At 31.7% G+C, this 18,416-nt stretch overlaps 1 protein-coding gene across 3 annotated transcripts in view; it reads left to right on the forward strand.

Moving 5' to 3' along the window:
- The window catches only part of Hasp (Hig-anchoring scaffold protein), a 563,757-nt gene that overhangs the window by 428,483 nt on the left and 116,858 nt on the right, over positions 1-18,416 (forward strand). For all 3 annotated transcript variants that reach the window (XM_075295587.1, XM_075295586.1, XM_075295588.1), the window contains one exon: positions 5,722-5,881. In XM_075295587.1, the coding sequence (XP_075151702.1) occupies positions 5,722-5,881 (160 nt within the window). The remainder of the gene's footprint in view (positions 1-5,721; positions 5,882-18,416) is intronic.

Consider the following 18,416-nt stretch of genomic DNA (forward strand, 5'->3'; position numbering starts at 1 on the left):
AAAAACTGGCGCATAAAAGCGAATGAGTCGAAATCTACCCATGTCACATTTACATTAAATCATTCAACTTGTCCACCAGTGAAAATGAATCAAATAGATGTTCCACAAAAGAAAGAGGTCAAATATATTGGATTGTACTTAGATAGCAAACTGAAATGGGGAAACCATATCAAAACGAAACGAAAAGCACTTGATATCCAAGCCAATAAAATGAACTTTCTATTTGGTCCCAATTCGAAACTCTCTTTGGAAAATAAAATAGTGATATATAAATGTATAATAAAACCTATCTGGACATATGGTATCCAGCTATGGGGCACAGCTTCCAATACAACTATCAAGATACTGCAACAATTTCAATCTAAAATACTAAGAAAAATAACTGCTGCTCCTTACTACATAACAAATAAACAAATACATGAAGAACTGAGTATGAAAACTGTTAAAGAAGAAACAATATCGCAACTTCAAAGTTACAAAATAAGGACACAAAATCATCCAAACCCATTAGCAACAAATTTAATGGCAAATGTGGAAACTTTCACTAGACTAAATAGGAAAGCTCCGCAAGATTTACTATTGTAATCATTAAAAAAACATAAACATGACGATTAAGGAAAACAAATATTGAAAATATAATAATTTTAATTAAATATATTTAATATAAAATGGGCTCACCACTGGGTGGGTACCATTAGCATAACTGTATTAATAATCAATTAAATAATGAAAATATCGCTAATAAGATAGAATGCATTAATAAAGAGATAAAAAAACATTATTTCCGGGGGATTTGAAAAGTCCAGAACTATTTAAAGCCCATTTTATTCTAGATACCGATACAATTTCCTCGATAGGAAATGACCGCTGAATCTCTATAGAACTGCCAAAATGTTCAGCCGTCTGATTTCCAGGAAAATGTATTACCAATAGTACCTCCAGCTTCACCTCACTGAACATTGTCCAATGGCCCTCTACTCCGAAGGAGTAGAGCTGTGCACGTGAGTAATATTTTGCTCACGAACACTCACGACGGAGAAACCTTATTCACGCACACTCACACACGATATTTTTTTTGTAGGACTCGCGCTCACGCACGTTCACGAAAAGAAACTTTGTATTCACGCACACTCACGCACGAAAATCTTTTAAATGTCGTGACTCACGAAAAATATCGTGACTCACGAAAAATGTCGTGACTCGCGAAAAACCTCGTAACTCTCGAATAATTTTATGAGTAATTACCTATACACTGAAAGGAAAAAGTACGCCGTGAGGATGAATCTTTACATCACGGTGACGAATTTTTCGTCAAAAATGAGCTAACGTAACATTTCATCCCATTGACGATTTTATCGTCATAGCGATGAATTGAATTCATCCCTGTGATGAACTTATTTACATCCCATATACAACTATGTTACGTCCAGATGATGATGAATGATGATGGCGTCATCGCTACAAACGCCATCGTCATAGCGATGAACTCTTTCCGTAAATTTGACGTAATCCATTCATCAATATGATGTAATAGATTCATCAATTTGATGTAATCGATTCATCAATACGATTTAAACATCAAATTGATAAATTGATTATTAGAAAAATTTTCTACGACACTTTTAATAAAAAAAAATCATATTGTTTTTTATTTTAATTAAATTGAAATTTTATTTATTTGAAATATGTACAACTAACGAAGTAAAAACGTATACAAAGTTTTTCATACACATCTACCAAAGCTGTTGATTTTGATAAATTGACCATCTTGACACACAAACATTCTGTTACCTTAATTAGTGTTTAGATTACCAAGGATGAAAAGTTTTATGGGCTCATCCTGTGGAGTAAAAAAATTATAAAGAAGAATTTAAAAATGGAAATTTTAAATTATTGTAAAATATATTCAATCTTTTTAGAACAAAATTTAACTCACCCTTTTTGTGCCCAACTGTTCCTTTTCGTTTTGAATTGTTTGCTCATCCAATTCATCTTTATTCTTTAATTTTTTTATCCGTATTCGGTTTTCACAGAACGAAAAATGTTGCGGCATTTATCTGTAAATTTAGAAATACTTCCATAAATATATAACATATAAATGTTAAAAAAAAAAAATAAATTGACCAAAAAATAAAAAAATCGTCATTTTGGTTAAATTTTTTTCCATATATAACACTTCATGTTTTTTTTTATTTTTACTCACATTTTTGTTTTTCTTTTCACTTTCACATCTTTAAGCGTTAGCCCTTTATTTTCGGCACGCGCGACCACCTTTACACTTTGGACTAAACTCAACAACTGAGAGGAACTATTTGAAATGTTCTTACCGCACAGAAAAAAAAACAATATTTCTACCACACAACTACGTATGGATGTGTTATTGCATTAGTATTTGAATACATGTCAACGGAGTAGATGACACGTTTCGTCTATTTGATTACTATTTTCGTCAATTTGACGACTTTTATTGTTCTCATATGTCTTGGAAGAGAATTTAAAAACAAACATGTGAACAAATGTTTGCTCAAATACTCGTTTGAGTTAAGTTAAATGTGGAGAGAGCATAAAATACAAAAATACCTTAGCTCTCAATAATAAAAGCTGTGTACAGTTATTTTAAAAACAAAACGTAGCAAGCGCATTTGGTTGTGTGTGTGTTTTTTAGGTAGAGAAATAAACACACATCTACAGAACGTATGAATTTTATCATCACATTGAACACTGTTTCGTCACATTGACTATTGATTCGACTTTTAGGTGTTTCACTTTAGTACTAATGGAAAAATGTAAATTACAAACATCTATATACTATATACACCGTATATCGTTTTATGTTTTAGTTAGCATTGAGAAAAGTGTGTTTCATCATTTTGTAGATTCTTTCATCGCATTGACGAAAACCAGCATCCTTGATACATCATGAAAATAAAACACTTAAAACTTTTGTCCAACTTCTATTAATATGTGTAATTCATATATTGAGACCAGCGTTGCCAATTTAGCTTTTTTCCCGCTAGATTTGGCTTTTTTTGAAGACGTTTAGCGGGAAAAAAATGCATTTAGCTTTTAGCTTTTTTTCTGGCTTTTTTTCATGACCCTTTTAGCTATTTTTGGCTTTTTTTATTTTCGACATGTTCCTATTGAAATATGGATAAAACTTCGTTTTTATCTAAGCCTTGCTGCCAGAATAAGGTTTTCCACATATTTCAATTCCTTATATAAACTGTCAGTAAATTATTAGGAATATTAGCATTTGACTCGTTTATCCTTTTTATGTTATTATAATATTCTAAAGTTATTATGATATTACTAAATTAAAATAGTAGATGTGAATTGCTTTGTACATTGAAAAAATATTGTGGTGAGGCCAAAGATTTCATTTCCTTAAAATACGAACGCGAATTTTGGTTATAATAGCATTTGTGAATTTCTCTTATATAAACTGTTTTCCTTGTCCAATAGCCGATAAATTCTTTTTGTCCTTATAGTTAAGTGATTCAACTTAAAAATGGGTATCTTTTCATGAAAGAAGGCTAGGGTCAATTCTAAAAAATTCTTAAAATTAATGAAATAGTCTTTAAATTTGTGGAGTTTTTGTATCTTGACCACAAACCAAAATAGCGTTAAAAAATAGAAGAGGTTTTTCAACATTTTATTTTAAAAACGTATACATAGAATAATTTCTACTTAAAGTCGAGTCTGAATTTGGAAATTTAAGTTGTCGTTAGCACGTTTTTAAAGCACTGTGATAGCTCATGAAGAAAAAGCTGAAAAAAACGAATATTTAAATTCAAATTTGACTCGGAATCAATACCAAAATCATTAGTGTACAAAATCTTTGGAACCGAATATAGAAATAATTAAGGAAATAAAGTTTTGAATGTGGTATTATTTTTTTAACATCAAAAAATGCAATGAAAAAATTCGTAGTGATAGGATCAAAACAAATCTGCTATATATTAATGGAATGGATTTACATTTACGAAAATTGGACAACAATAGGTTTGTATGGGAAATTTTCGAATAAAAGTTATTCAATATAAACTTGCAAGACAGTTAGAATGGGTTTTATTCTCTTGGGTAAAATTAGGAGAAGTGTTCACGTTCACGAATTTATCATTAATTCAGTTAAAACGAAATATATTGATATTTTCTAATGCAGTTCTATGTGACATTATGCAATATATCGCACATTGGACTTGTTGATGATTAACCAGCTGGCAATTGCAAGTTTACTGGGAAAAATGTTTTTACTAGGAAATATAAACGAAGGACTTCCAGTAAAAATTTGTGATAGTAATCAAAATGTATCGAGTACGCAAACAGAGCTAATATGACTTAAATTTTCTTACAGTCTCACAGAAATTGAATTAACGTGAATACAATTAAAATAATATGCATTTTAAGTGAAATAAAGCCTTTAAGTTTGTTAAATTTCAATCAAAAACGTGACTTTTGATACAAAAAATTTTAGCTTTTTTTCTAGCTATTTTTTAAAATTTTTTAGCTTTTTTTGGCTAGTTTTTTGGACAAATCTAGCGGTTTTTTGTGAAACAATTCTGGCAACGCTGATTGAGACTTCATATAAACGAAATTAATTTAAATCAAATGTTAATTTTGGTTAACTTTCGCTGAATCGGGAAGAAAATAATTTCGTCTCATAGACAAAACTAGACCATCAATGTGACGTACTATGAAAAGAACAAAAATTGACTTTGATGATTGATTTCGTCACGTGGACTACCGAAATACTCCCATGGACGAAACTTTTCATTGCATAGACGAAAACGCATTGATGAAACTCAATCGTCAAGGTAACGAACGCTTTTTCTTTCGGTGTAGAACCTGACTAAAAACATGAGTATGATTAAAATCGAGAGCGTTATAAAACTTTTAACATTCTAGGTGTCACTAAAATTATAAATGAATTCAACTCGTAAGTATTTTATGTTCGTAAGCGGGTTTTTTTCGCGTGTTTTTCCGAAATTCTTACTCATGCACACTCACGACGATATCATTTTCGTGACTCACGCTCACGCACGACATTTGATTGGTTAATCACGCACACTCACGCCGTTGCCGTCAGCGTGACTCATGACTCACGCGTGAGTCACGACAATTTCATGTCACGTGCACACCTCTAACAAGGAGTGGAGTTGTGCTGAGCTCATCTCTGTTCTTGATTATATCCTCTCAGATGCATCCTGTAAGGGCCCATTCCTCTGGGGCTCTAGTGGAGATTGCCCCGCTAAAGATCTTCTTGGAGGAATTCCTCATATTACTTACGCGGTCGAGTTTTTCCCCTTGGCATGCAGCTTTCAGTGAGAGGTTGAAGGACTTTGTAATCCCATGTCCCATAAGAATTTCGAAGAAGATTTTGTGAAAATCCACTATAGTGGCTTCTATAGGATCCAGTTTATTGTGGCAGTCGAAAATCCATATTGAGTAAATTTCTATTATACTGTGAATGGGGTATATATATATATATATATATATATATATATATATATATATATATATATATATATATATATATATATATATATATATATATATATATATATATATATATATATATATATATATATATATATATATATATATATATATATATATATATATATATATATATATATATATTTTTTTTTTTTTTTTTTTTTTTTTTTTTTGAAACATGATAAAAATATTATTACGTGTTCGACGTGAATTCTTTACTTTCAGTGGAAAAGGCACCGACAATCTTATTCCGACGTCATAATGGACCAATTGCACAAAGTAATGATGGGAAACTCATTGTCTATCCTGGAACAACACTTCATATGGAATGTCTATGGATGCGACGATTCGGAAATCCTAAATGGTCGGTCAGTCACGATTATAAGTAAGTAAAAACTAAAAAAAAACAATAGCTAATATTTGTCTGTGCATAAAATTCATTTGTGAATATTTTGTGAGTTTTAATTTAATTACTTTCGTTTGGAAAACGGGTATTGCAAATAATCCTTTTTAAGCGAATGAAAAGGAGTACCGATAAGGGGAGTATATCTGAGTACTTATATTGTATTGAATATGAATAGAACAAATATTCTATCAATGCACATACTGAACACAACAATCTATTCCACCACCAGGGCTGCCAATTTCCTCGATTGACAATTGACAGTTCCGATTTTTGCCCCAAAAATGACGATATTAGCTCAGTTCTTTAGACACATAGCTTAGGGAGTTAAACTTTTTAAATTATGAAGACATTTTTGAAAATATTGAAATAAAAGTTTGGAAAAAATTTTCCGGAAATAAACAATCAAAATTTTGGGAAAATTTTCTGGAAATAAACCATCAAAAAATAACCCGGTTTGCAAAACACAGGTATTTTTTTCTTGAAATTCACTATTTTTGATTTGTAAATAAAAATGTTACTGAATTAATAACAATATTCTCGAAAAATATACTTTTCATACAAAAATTACGAAATATTTTTGTATAACCACAAAATGCTTTTTATTTTAATGTTATTATAAAAATTGTTGCCCCCTATTCGATTACTGATTCACCGTATCAGAACTAGTTGTTTAGTTATTTGAGTTGTGAGTTAGTTATTTGAGTTTGAGTAGAACGAAACCATTAAGCAATGGTTCCTAAACGATTACTTTGTAATCAGATATGGTCTAATGTTTAAATAACTTCAAAGACTTTGAAAAATATTTCATTTTTAATAAAAATCCTATTTATTTAATAAAAATAATTAGTAGGGAAAATAATAAAAAAATAATTCAATACAAAAGTTAAGCTTTAATTAACAAGAATTTTACACATTTTAAAATTAAGTTTAAAACTGAAATTTGACAAATTTGAGTGATTTTCTTATTAACATTAATAATTAACATTAATAATTTATTTAACATAAATAATTATTACAAAAGTGAAAACTTAAAACAAAAATAATCCTAGACAAACAATTTAACATAAACAAATAAAAAAAATCACATTTTTTACATTGAATTTAAAACTAAATTTTGACGAATTTTAAGTACTTTTTGTGGTATTCCGTTCAACACAAATCTTTTTAATATGTCGCTTTTTCTGCAGTTGAATTGCTTTCCGTAGTTGCGTTTCTGATGATAGCGAAATATCGGTCACTGCAATGGAAAGAATTAGCATAAATAAATATTTATTTTTATTTAAAATTACTTACACTTTTCAATGTTCTCGATATTCTTAGCGAATCGTTTCAGTGTTTTATTTGATGAATTGAAAGCGTTGTGACGGCCACTGTGTCCATATTTATATGGAACGTATTTCAATTTTTATTTTATTCTTCTTCGTGACTCCCAATTTTAAGATGTGGTAACGTTGGAGCAACTGACATGATTGGATTTGAAATATTGGAATATTCATTCCTCAAACATCACGAACCTCTTCTCTATCTGATTTAAAAACACATCGCATCTGTCAGCTTGAGACTGTAATGATGACAGGCGCTACACGTTACTCTGGCGAGTGTTTTAATATATTTCGATGACGAATATAGACGGCTAACATATAGGTATGATCTGGACAAATGTTTGCAGAGTTGAGTTGTTGGGAGAATATATAAATATGACATTGCGACTACCTGGATGTTTCGATCATGTATTTTTGCATTTGTCTCTCCTATATGACTAGCGCCATCTAGTGACAAATTCCGACATGTTATGGAGGTCCATTGGAAAGGATCAGATTAGTCCAAATTATTTGACAAGTTGGCAGAACTGGACATGACCTTGCTAAAGGACACTATACCGCTCGATGACATTGTAATGACAATGCAAAAACGTTTGGGGTCATTGTCAATAGCGCATTACAAGTAATCGGGTCTTTTTCTGCTACGAAACAGTGTTGCTTTTTTTTGTACATTTTTTTTGCTTACATAAGTTTTCGGCTATTTAGCGCTACGGGCAGAATTAAAAGGAAATCCGTTTTGATTATTTGCTTGTGTGGATCCGGAATTTTTATGTTTTTTTGTGAAACTCGGGATATTGTGGGAACTCGGTTCAGGTGCTAGGATGGTCTGCCAGATCCATCCATATGTGGTTGTGGAATTGAGACCCGAGTTACCCACACATCAATAGGACCACCACGACTATCCCGAGGTTGACAATACTGTGACCTACATATGGTAGCCTGGGGAGAGGAAAGTATTCCCAGACAGCTGAGTGAGTAAAAGAACCCAGTAGGTACACGAACTAGCCTAATTTTCACTCTTGACGAAATCCATCTCTGGTTTCGGGGCACACCTTATTAATGAGCACTAAAACGAAGTGTTATCCTCAGAAGTCATAGAATTGCGTGTTACGTAATCTACGAAACCTATGCTAACACGTTAAAAGCATGTTTCTGTAAAAAAAAAATCGAAATTACATAATTTAAATTCGTACTCATGAAGATTATAATCATAAAAAAGAAACCCAATTTGGCTCAACGTTTGAAACCTAAAATTGTTCATTGATATTCAGTTCCCAAAGCTAAAACAAAAGAATAATTTTTGTTTGATCAAAAATCATCATTTATTAATGAATAGCTGAAACCTGAATAGTGAAAATTAAATTTACTTCGAATGAATCAAACTAAAACATCCAAGAAAACAGAAATCAAATTTGAGAATGTCAAAGTAAAATAAATAAATATTAATATTAAATTTGTGAATTAAAAAAACTTAATAATTGAAAAATCTTTAAAAGAAGAAAAGAAAAAGGAATTTGTAAATGAGTATCAAATTAGTGAATTTTTGTACGAGGAAAAATAAAAATAATTTAAAAAGTACCAAGCAAAACATTATAAACAAAAAAAAAATAAATTAACTGATAAAATAATAAAGGAGAATATTTCTTTTCAAAACTGTTGGTTATTCTTATTTCTCCTCAAATACTTACCGTTATTGTGCTTTATATACTTACCTATTTACTGCTACCTTATATACTTACCTATTTACTGTTACCTTATATACTTACCTATTTTCTTTTACCTGGTATACTTACCTTATAAATTTGTCTTATATACTTGCATATTTAATTACCCTTATAAACTTACCATTTTCTATATATTCTTGCCTTTATCATTGTTTTGTTCATACTGTGCATTCTCATATTTATACACTCTGATATTCATTCCACCCTAATATATGATATGCGAACTTCGTTGAATTTAAACACAATGTGTTAATTTATTTCTGAAAGGTTCGGGGAAGTAGCTACTGTGAGACAAGTGCTGTGAGCCACTGTAATTTCTTAATTGAAATCAAACACAACGGAAAAAATGCACTAGTTGGCGCTGTATATAGACCAAATTCAAGAATAAATTTTGACAATTTTATGCATGAAATATCTCTTGTAACTACGTGTTATGACGACGTTATTTTAGCTGGTGATTATAACTCTAATGCACTTAAAGACGATAGCATTGTAGTCTCATTCAATTCAATTGGTCTTTACAATGTTAACGAGATTGTACCTACTCACTACTCTGAAACATCAAACACTTTGCTTGACTTATTCCTGGTAGATGACAAAAGTAAAGTTTTAAAATATGATCAATTATGTGTTCCCTGTTTTTCCAAACATGACCTTATATTTATGTCCTATGGTCACTTGCATCGAAATGACGAGTGTCACCGTACCGTTTTTGATTTCAAAAAAATAGACTATTGTCAATTGTATGAAGAATTTGTTTCAATGGATTGGAATGCTATATATAATAAGGTATCAGTAAATGATCAAATTTCATATTTAAATGAGAACGTTTCTAATCTAGTGAATAAAACGGTCCCAACACGAATAGTCCGTCCAGGCAACACTAATAGCTCATGGTTTAACACGTCTATAAAAAACATGATTAAACAACGAGATATTGCATATAAACGATGGAGACGTTTTAAAACCTCCGAATTGCATGAAGAATTCCGTTTACTAAGAAAACAAGTAAATAAAGAAATTAGCAATGCCAAACGTCAGCACTTTGAGGAAAGTTTCCGATCTGCCGTCGACTCAAAAAGTAAGTGGCGTAAAATAAGAGAAATTGGAATTGGCAAACCTCTAACAGATACAATCAATGCGAATCCAGATGAACTAAATGAAAAATTCCTCAATTTCTCCGACAACAGCATACGAGCACCTTCAGTTTCCTATGTGAATCCATTTGACGCAAACTCTTCATTTGAATTCTCGTGTATTACGGATGTCGAAGTACTTACAAGTTTTCAGACCGTCAGGTCAAATGCAATGGGACTGGATAACTTGCATCCAAGATTCATAAAAATAATACTTCCTCTAATTTTACCGTACATCACTCACATATTTAACACAGCAATCATGAGTAGCACCTTCCCAACAGTATGGAAATTTGCAAAGATTGTGCCAATACCTAAACCTAACACCACATCTGAATTTCGACCAATAGCCATTCTACCATTCCTTTCGAAAGTATTTGAAAAGTTAATACATCAACAAATATGTAATTATTTGAATATTAACAATTTAATGACAACGGAACAGTCTGGATTCAGACAAAATCATAGTTGTGTGACAGCACTCGTTAAAGTTACTGACGATATAAGAATGGAAATGGATAAAGGTTTTGCCACGATTTTGGTATTGTTAGATCATTCGAAGGCGTTTGATTGTGTGGACTATGACATCCTTTGTAGTAAACTTTTCTCTCAATACAACTTTTCAAATACAGCCGTATCATTGCTATCTAGTTACCTCCGTAATCGTTCTCAAGTAGTTGCTATTGGTGAATCTTTATCGAATCCCCTTCCACTATCTAGGGGAGTACCGCAAGGCTCAATACTTGGACCTCTCTTGTTCTCCATTTATGTGAATGACCTCCCTAATCAGCTATTAAATTCCAAAATCCATTTGTATGCAGACGATGTACAAATATATTTAAGTTGTAAACATGACTCCTTGGCGGATGGGGTGTCTCGTATTAATGAAGACTTGGAAAGAGTTTGCATCTGGGCTGCCAGTAATTCATTGACTCTCAACCCGCATAAATCGAAATGTATGATAATTACAAACAAACGTCGCAACATTACAAATTATAACCCAGTATTACTAAGGGGACAAGCAATTGAAGTAGTCAACCGTTCCAAAAACCTGGGTATAATCTTCAACAATAACCTCTCTTGGAGTGATCATATATCATCTGCTGCTGGAAAAGTATTTGGAATGCTGCGTACACTATACCATTCTCAATCATTTACGCCTATACACATTCGGATTTTACTTGCCAAATCATACTTGTTACCTATCCTTCTGTACGGCTGTGAGTTGTTCAGCAAATGTGACGCTAAAAGTAAACAGCGCTTGGAATCCGTATACAAAGCTATAATTCGCTACGTATTTGGCTTAAAAAGATACGACAGCTCTTCTTCTTTCATTAACTCCTTATATGGCTTCCCGTTATTGGACTTGTTAAAGGTACGAACCCTTCTTTTCCTTCACAAGATAATATACTTGAAACAACCTGAATACTTATATGACAAGATACGTTTCGGGCGGTCTAACAGAGGTGTACTGCTTATACCAGATCGACATCGACTTCAAGTGAGCGAGAGACAATTTATGCTACATTCTGTCTTTCTTTGGAACTCGTTACCAACAAACCTTCAATCACTTGGCAACGCAAACAAATTTAAGAAATCACTTTTCAATCATTTTAAGAATTTGCAATAATTTTCTTTTCTTAACTTTGTTCTATTTCAATACTTTTAACTTTTTTATATTTTGTTATATTCTATATTTTATTTTAGTAAAGTAATTTTTGTTATATGAAATCTTATTTTTATATGTTCATTAACCTACTTAAAATATTTCAATGCTAATACCAATTTTATATGTATTTAGTTTAATTGCTTTCGTTTTCTTACATTTTTTCTATAATATTTTAATATGTAATTATGATAAGAATTAACTTCATACCTTGCAATGATAGACACATACTTTAATTGAAAAAATTGTTAAAATTTTGTTGTATGTGTAATTCCCTAAATAAAATAAATAAAAAATAAATTCTGGTAACAGTGGGGCAAGAAAGAATCTCACAGGATGGTCATATGGGACCATGAAGAGGGAGGGCAGCCCAGCAAACCAATTACATCTGGTTTGCAAAGTCAATTCACGCGTGTAACCAAATTCCAACAAAGTTGTATAATTCTTTTCTAGAATGTCCGTCCGTTTTAATATAGATTTCAAATTCAAATTTGTGTAACCGTCCATTGTTCGACGTTTGAAAAAAATTGTATTTCCACCTGGCACTTAAATTTTTAAATGAATGGATAGAGCGGAAGAACCCCCCATTTCCGGCGAGCTACAGCCGCAGCAAAACGCCAAGAGTGCCACCGCTAGTTAACAAAACCAGTCCATTACATTTTGGCGCCCAGCAACGTGGGTCAATCTTTTCGTTTTGGCTTCGAATTTTTTGAAGGCGATTCATCTTGACATTCAACCGTGTTTGTCTCGTTTTCAAAAGATTCGAAAACATCACTTTTTGATACCCAACGTAAATACGCAAACTATGGAATCATCAAAAACAATCTGGTTGAATTCCAAAGGTTGAATTATCTATAAAGACATGTAAGTCCCGGAAAGTAATTAAGTTTTGCTATGCCTGTGTTGCGACAAGTCTCTTTGGATTTTTCACACTTTGGAGAATCAATTCACATTTGGTTTTGAGTGGAAAGAGCGTAAGTCATTATCCAAAGGGTCAATGGATTCGAATTAATTTGCGACGACTCTTGCTATTCAGTAACCAATTGTGATTTGATTCAAGTCATGTATGTGTTCGTTTTGTGTTCTGTGATAAAATTCTAGAAAAGAAATACAATCTAAACTCATAAAAGAAATACATGTTTCAAAGCTACTTTACATTTGATTTTATAACAAAAACATGAGTTGAGAGTTTGTTTGGAAACTGGAAAATTTTATTACATTAAATAAATATTTTCAAAATAAAAGAAAAAGTATAAATAATTGAAATAGTAAAATAAAATAAATAAAATCAAATAGATAAATAAAAAAATAAATATAAATAAATAATTAATATAAATAAGAAAAGTAAATAAATAATAAATTATTATAAAAAAACATGAATAAAATGTAAAGAACAAATTACAAATAAAACAAAACTGAAATGTATAGATAAAGAAGAGATAACAAAAATCAATAAGATTAAAATATAACAATCGTAACAAAATGTAAACAAAAGTCGAATTTCAATTAGTAATAATAAAATTTAAATAAACGCTAGATAAACACATTAATAAATTCTAAATTAAATATAAATAAATATAAAATTTAAACAAACCAAAAAAAATATAGGAATAAATAAATTAAATAATTAAATATAAATGAATAAAAATTTTAAATCCTAATGTAACATAAACAAATAAATATAAACGAGAAAATTTTATTACATAAAATATTTTCAAAATAAAAGCAAAATTATAAATAAGTTAAATAATAAATAAATATAATAATTTAATACAAAAAAATAAAAGTTTTAAACAAAAAAAATAAAAAAGAAAGAATAAAACAAATAAATGAATAAACCGAAATAAATTAAACAAAAATCAATAAAATAGAAAAAGTATAATCTTACTAAATAAAATTTCAAATAAAAACAGAAAACAATTAAGTAAATAAATATATATTAACAAAATTGGGAAAAACATTAATAAATCTAAAGCAAATAGAAATAAATACAAATCTTAAACAAACTAAAATATATGAAGAATTAGATAAGTACAAATATTATTTTTATAAATAAAAATGAAAAAATAAAGTTAATTTTTAATAAATTTAACATAACTACATAAATAAATAAAAGTAAATAAATTAAACGAAAATGATCCAATTACATAAATAAAATAATAAATACAAACTAAACGAATCAAATTTAAGATAAAAATATTAATATAAAATATCTGTGAATTGACATTATTATCTCCAGACTTCTCCAGCAGGCAGCTACAACGAGACCCGAACCTAAACGTCACTGAATAATTTTCTGAAAAGAAAAATTTGAAATTCATTAGAAAATTTAAAATTGATTATTGAAATTTGTCTTTGGGATTTGTTAAAACTTAATGAAATTGGATTTTAGAAAGTAAAATCAGAATTGAGGAAAGTTGAATATTGCCTTGAAATCTGTACTGGTATTTGAATTGCTATTCAGACAGATTTGAGGAACAAGTATTCAAGAGCCAAAAGTAGTTTTTTTTTATTCTTTTTTGGATTCATTTTTTTTCTTTGTTTCGTTTGAATTTCCATTTTTTATTCGTTTACTATTTTTTTTTTTTAATTTCGTCTATTCTCTGAAATCATGGAATTAAGGTCAAATTCCAGGAATGCTGCAATGGCTAGCACTACAACTTCCACTGCTACAGCAACTACCAATACTACTACAACAACAAATACAGCTACAAATACCAATACAACAACCACTACAACGACTTCAAATACGAGTACTACGACTCCAGCCATAGCAGTACAACCTGACATGACACTGGGTCCTCACACTCATTCATCCGTTTGGGATGACACTATTCCTTCACCCGATTATAGCAGTATTACAGCCATAGGGATAAGAAATGAATTTCTGGCGCGAAGGGCTAACGGGGAGAGTAATGCTCCACCTAGGAATGATGATAATACTTCGATAAGGGACTATGTTACGGCGTCAGTAGGTGCGAATCAAGCTAGGACAATGAGGGAAATAAATGAGGACCTACGGAGAATCATACCCGAGATTGTTAGGGAAACTATTAGGTCAGAGAGGGCATTATCATCTACAGGAGAAGTAAATCCCGATCCTATTCAACCTAGTAATTCCAATAGGTCACGTAATGCAACATCGAATACTCCTGGATTTAATTCCTCTACTGCCCAGGAACAGCCGATAACAAATTCAGCGGGACATCGACAAAATTATCGTGCGAATCGGAATGCACCACAACGACAAAGACGCAATTTTCCACGACAGCCAGTTGGGAATCAATTTCCAACGGCAAATGGCCAAGATAATGATTTTTATCAAAACGGACGTTTTTATCAACAGCCACAGCAAAATTTTGCTTCTGCAACCGCTTTCAATGTTGCTCCACCGAGTCATTTAGACCTGGAAAAGTGGGGAATACATTTTGATGCTACTAATAAATCTGTGAGCGTTGAAGACTTTATATTTAGAGTTGAGACTCTTCGGGAGGACACAAATTATCCGTGGCCAAGTTTACTTAAAGGATTCCATCGTTTGTAATCTGGAAGCGCTTACGAATGGTTTTGGAATTTTCGTCGACAAAATCCAAATTGCACATGGGATGATTTGAAATGCAATTTGAAAAGAAAATTCGAACGTTTCGAAAGTGACTTCGAGATACAACGAAGAATAATGGAAAGGAGACAACATTATGGTGAAAGTGCTGACACTTTCTTAAATAAAATTGTATCTCTAAATAATCAAATGAGAGTTTCTATTCCCGAGAATGAACTCGTCAAGATGGTGAAAGACAATCTCAAAGACGGTTTATCGCGGCTCATATTTCCCATGTATATCATGGATATGAATCATCTTCTTGATGAATGCAGACGGGCTGAAAGAAATCTTTCGAAACGGAATTTGAGTAGGCAAATGAATCCACAGCAACACCGCAGAGTAAATGAGTTGGAATATTCGACTGATTACTTCTACGATGCACCACAACCACAACAACGAGAAGGTATGACACAGGATTTTCAGTTGCAGGCTTTGAAAATGAACTCTCCTCCAAATAAACCTATGGTATGCTGGAATTGCAAGCGTCCAGGGCATACTTTTATAGACTGCGATTCGAACGAACGCTCACTATTTTGTTACAGATGTGGGTTCGACAACGTAATCTCACCTAATTGTCCTCGTTGTACGGGAAACAACACAAATAGCATGATGAGGACGGGGCCATCATGTTCGAATGTGAAACAGCCCCAATAAGTGACCATGACTGCAATATTCAATTGCATGTCAAAGAGTTCGTCCCTGGCGACAACTCTACGAAACCTGAATCTACAACTAATGACTATACTGATGTAATGAATGAGAATGTTTACCATCCAATATTTAATACTAGGAATGATAAGTCCAATTCTGATCGTATTCCAAAACTTAAATCTTTGGTTCCTTATGAAGAAAGATTGGCCAATTATAATAGAATACGAGAAGAAATTTTCAAAGATTTTGATCAAGGACCTTCGAAGCGGATAACGAAGGCAAGAAATAGATACACTGACAGAAAGACTGAACGGAAATTTCTCTCCATTTCATGTTTGTCCAATGAGAATGACATTAGGCTTTATTTGGATGTTGTAATCAACGACATTCCAATAAAAGGGCTAATGGATAGTGGCGCAACGGTTTCCTGTCTAGGAAAAGACTGTCTTAAAACTGTAGAAAACATGAAATGTGAAATATTTGATTTCAAATCATTAATACATACAGCAGACGGACGCGGGAAAAGCATAATAGGCAAAATAAGAGCCAAAATAAAATGCAATAATCAAACGCATACAATGACATTTTATTTGGTTCCGTCTTTGTCTCCACAGTTAATACTAGGATGCGATTTTTGGGAAAAATTTGGTATTTCGATATCATTTCAAAAACCAACCATCAATGAACTTTCAGTTCATGAAAATGAAAAACCCAAAATTCACGATCTTAGTTATGAACAAGCGATTAAACTCGAGAATGCCAAGTTGGAATTTCGATGTTTCAGCAAATATGGTCTACACGCAGAGAAGAAACATGATTGTCACAATCATATTCGAAGAGCAAAATAATATGATAGCAGCTATTTTTGCGGCGACCATGTAACATTTTAACCTGCAACCATGTTGGCTCAGTGAACATGGTTCTAAGAAAAATACAATTGTCTTCATCTAAAATGTTATTATATTGATAAAAAGAATTTTGTTTCCATTAAAAGACAATGGTCACGATTTAAAATGTTTTGGTATTCATTCAAAATGTTTTTCTTCCAGTTAAAAGAACATGGTCACAACCTAAAATGTTTTGATCTTTATGAAAAAACTTTTTTCGTCGTCGAAAAAAGGACGCCACTTGAGAAAAGAAAACACAAAATTAATTTTATTTATTTGTTTTTATTTATTTATAAACTACTTCATTGTTTATTTGTATTTATAATGCCGTTCAAGCAAACATCATATATTTTTACACACTCTATTTTATTTCAATTTCAACAATAAGTTATTATTCCATATTTACATCGTGCCCATCAAATGTACAAACGCAGGCATCATGTAACTGCAATTACACATTCCTTCTTTGTGTTCACATAAAACCACGTGCCACTTCTGAATAAATAAATTAACACAAAACACAGTAAATCCGTATTCTCCGTCCATTCCAAGAAACAATCAACACACGACTGACGCGCAAAATGAAAATCGTGTGTACCTGCTCAATGTTTTTATAAAATTCTTGTCGCTACAAAAAAATTAAAAAATTAAATGGTTACGAAAACAATGTACATGGTCTTTATGGTCATTTAATGGTTGTAGACATGTCTATACGTAAACTATAAAAATACTTTTTTCTCTGCAAAAAAGTAAAAAAAAAATTGAATGGTCAGGTACATGATTTTCCTGACCATATAATGGTCTCAAATTCTATCATTTAAATAATAGAACATGTTTGCGGCATTTGAGAACCATTTAAATGCTTATTGCCAACATATATTTTTCTCCGCTCGAAAATTATTTTTACAAACATCGTTTTCGCGACCATTACATACTCTAAATAAGCATTAAATGGATGCGACAACCATGTCCAAACATGTTTTTCCTGTGCGCGTAGGTAAAACTAAAAAATAAAAAAGGAAACTCATATTATTGACACAGGTGATTCTGAACCAAGAAAAATGCGTTACTTTCCAATCTCACCTGCTGTCCAGAAATTGACTTATGCTGAAATTGACAGGATGATAGCTCTTGATGTTATTGAGCCAGCCACTAGTGCTGCTTGGAATAACAGGGTTACACTTGTTATAAAACCTAATAAACAAAGTCACTAAAAAGGACGCTTATCCCCTGCCAAATATCAATGGCTTGCTAAGTAGACTCGGTGATACTTACTTCATCTCTGCCATCGATTTAAAGGATGACTTTTGGCAGATTCCTTTAGAGGAATCTAGCCGGCCGAAGACAGCATTCACAGTCCAAGGGAGACCTCATTATCAATTTAAGGTAATGCCCTTTAGACTTTGCAATGCTGCCCAACGCATGTGCAGATTGATGGATAAGGTCATCCCATCAGATCTGAAGGATCGAGTATTTGTATATCTCGATGACCTGTTTGTAGTTTCCCCGAATTTTGAATCACATATT

This window comes from Haematobia irritans, chromosome 2 (assembly GCF_050003625.1).
Source record: "Haematobia irritans isolate KBUSLIRL chromosome 2, ASM5000362v1, whole genome shotgun sequence".
NCBI classification, from domain to species: domain Eukaryota; kingdom Metazoa; phylum Arthropoda; class Insecta; order Diptera; family Muscidae; genus Haematobia; species Haematobia irritans.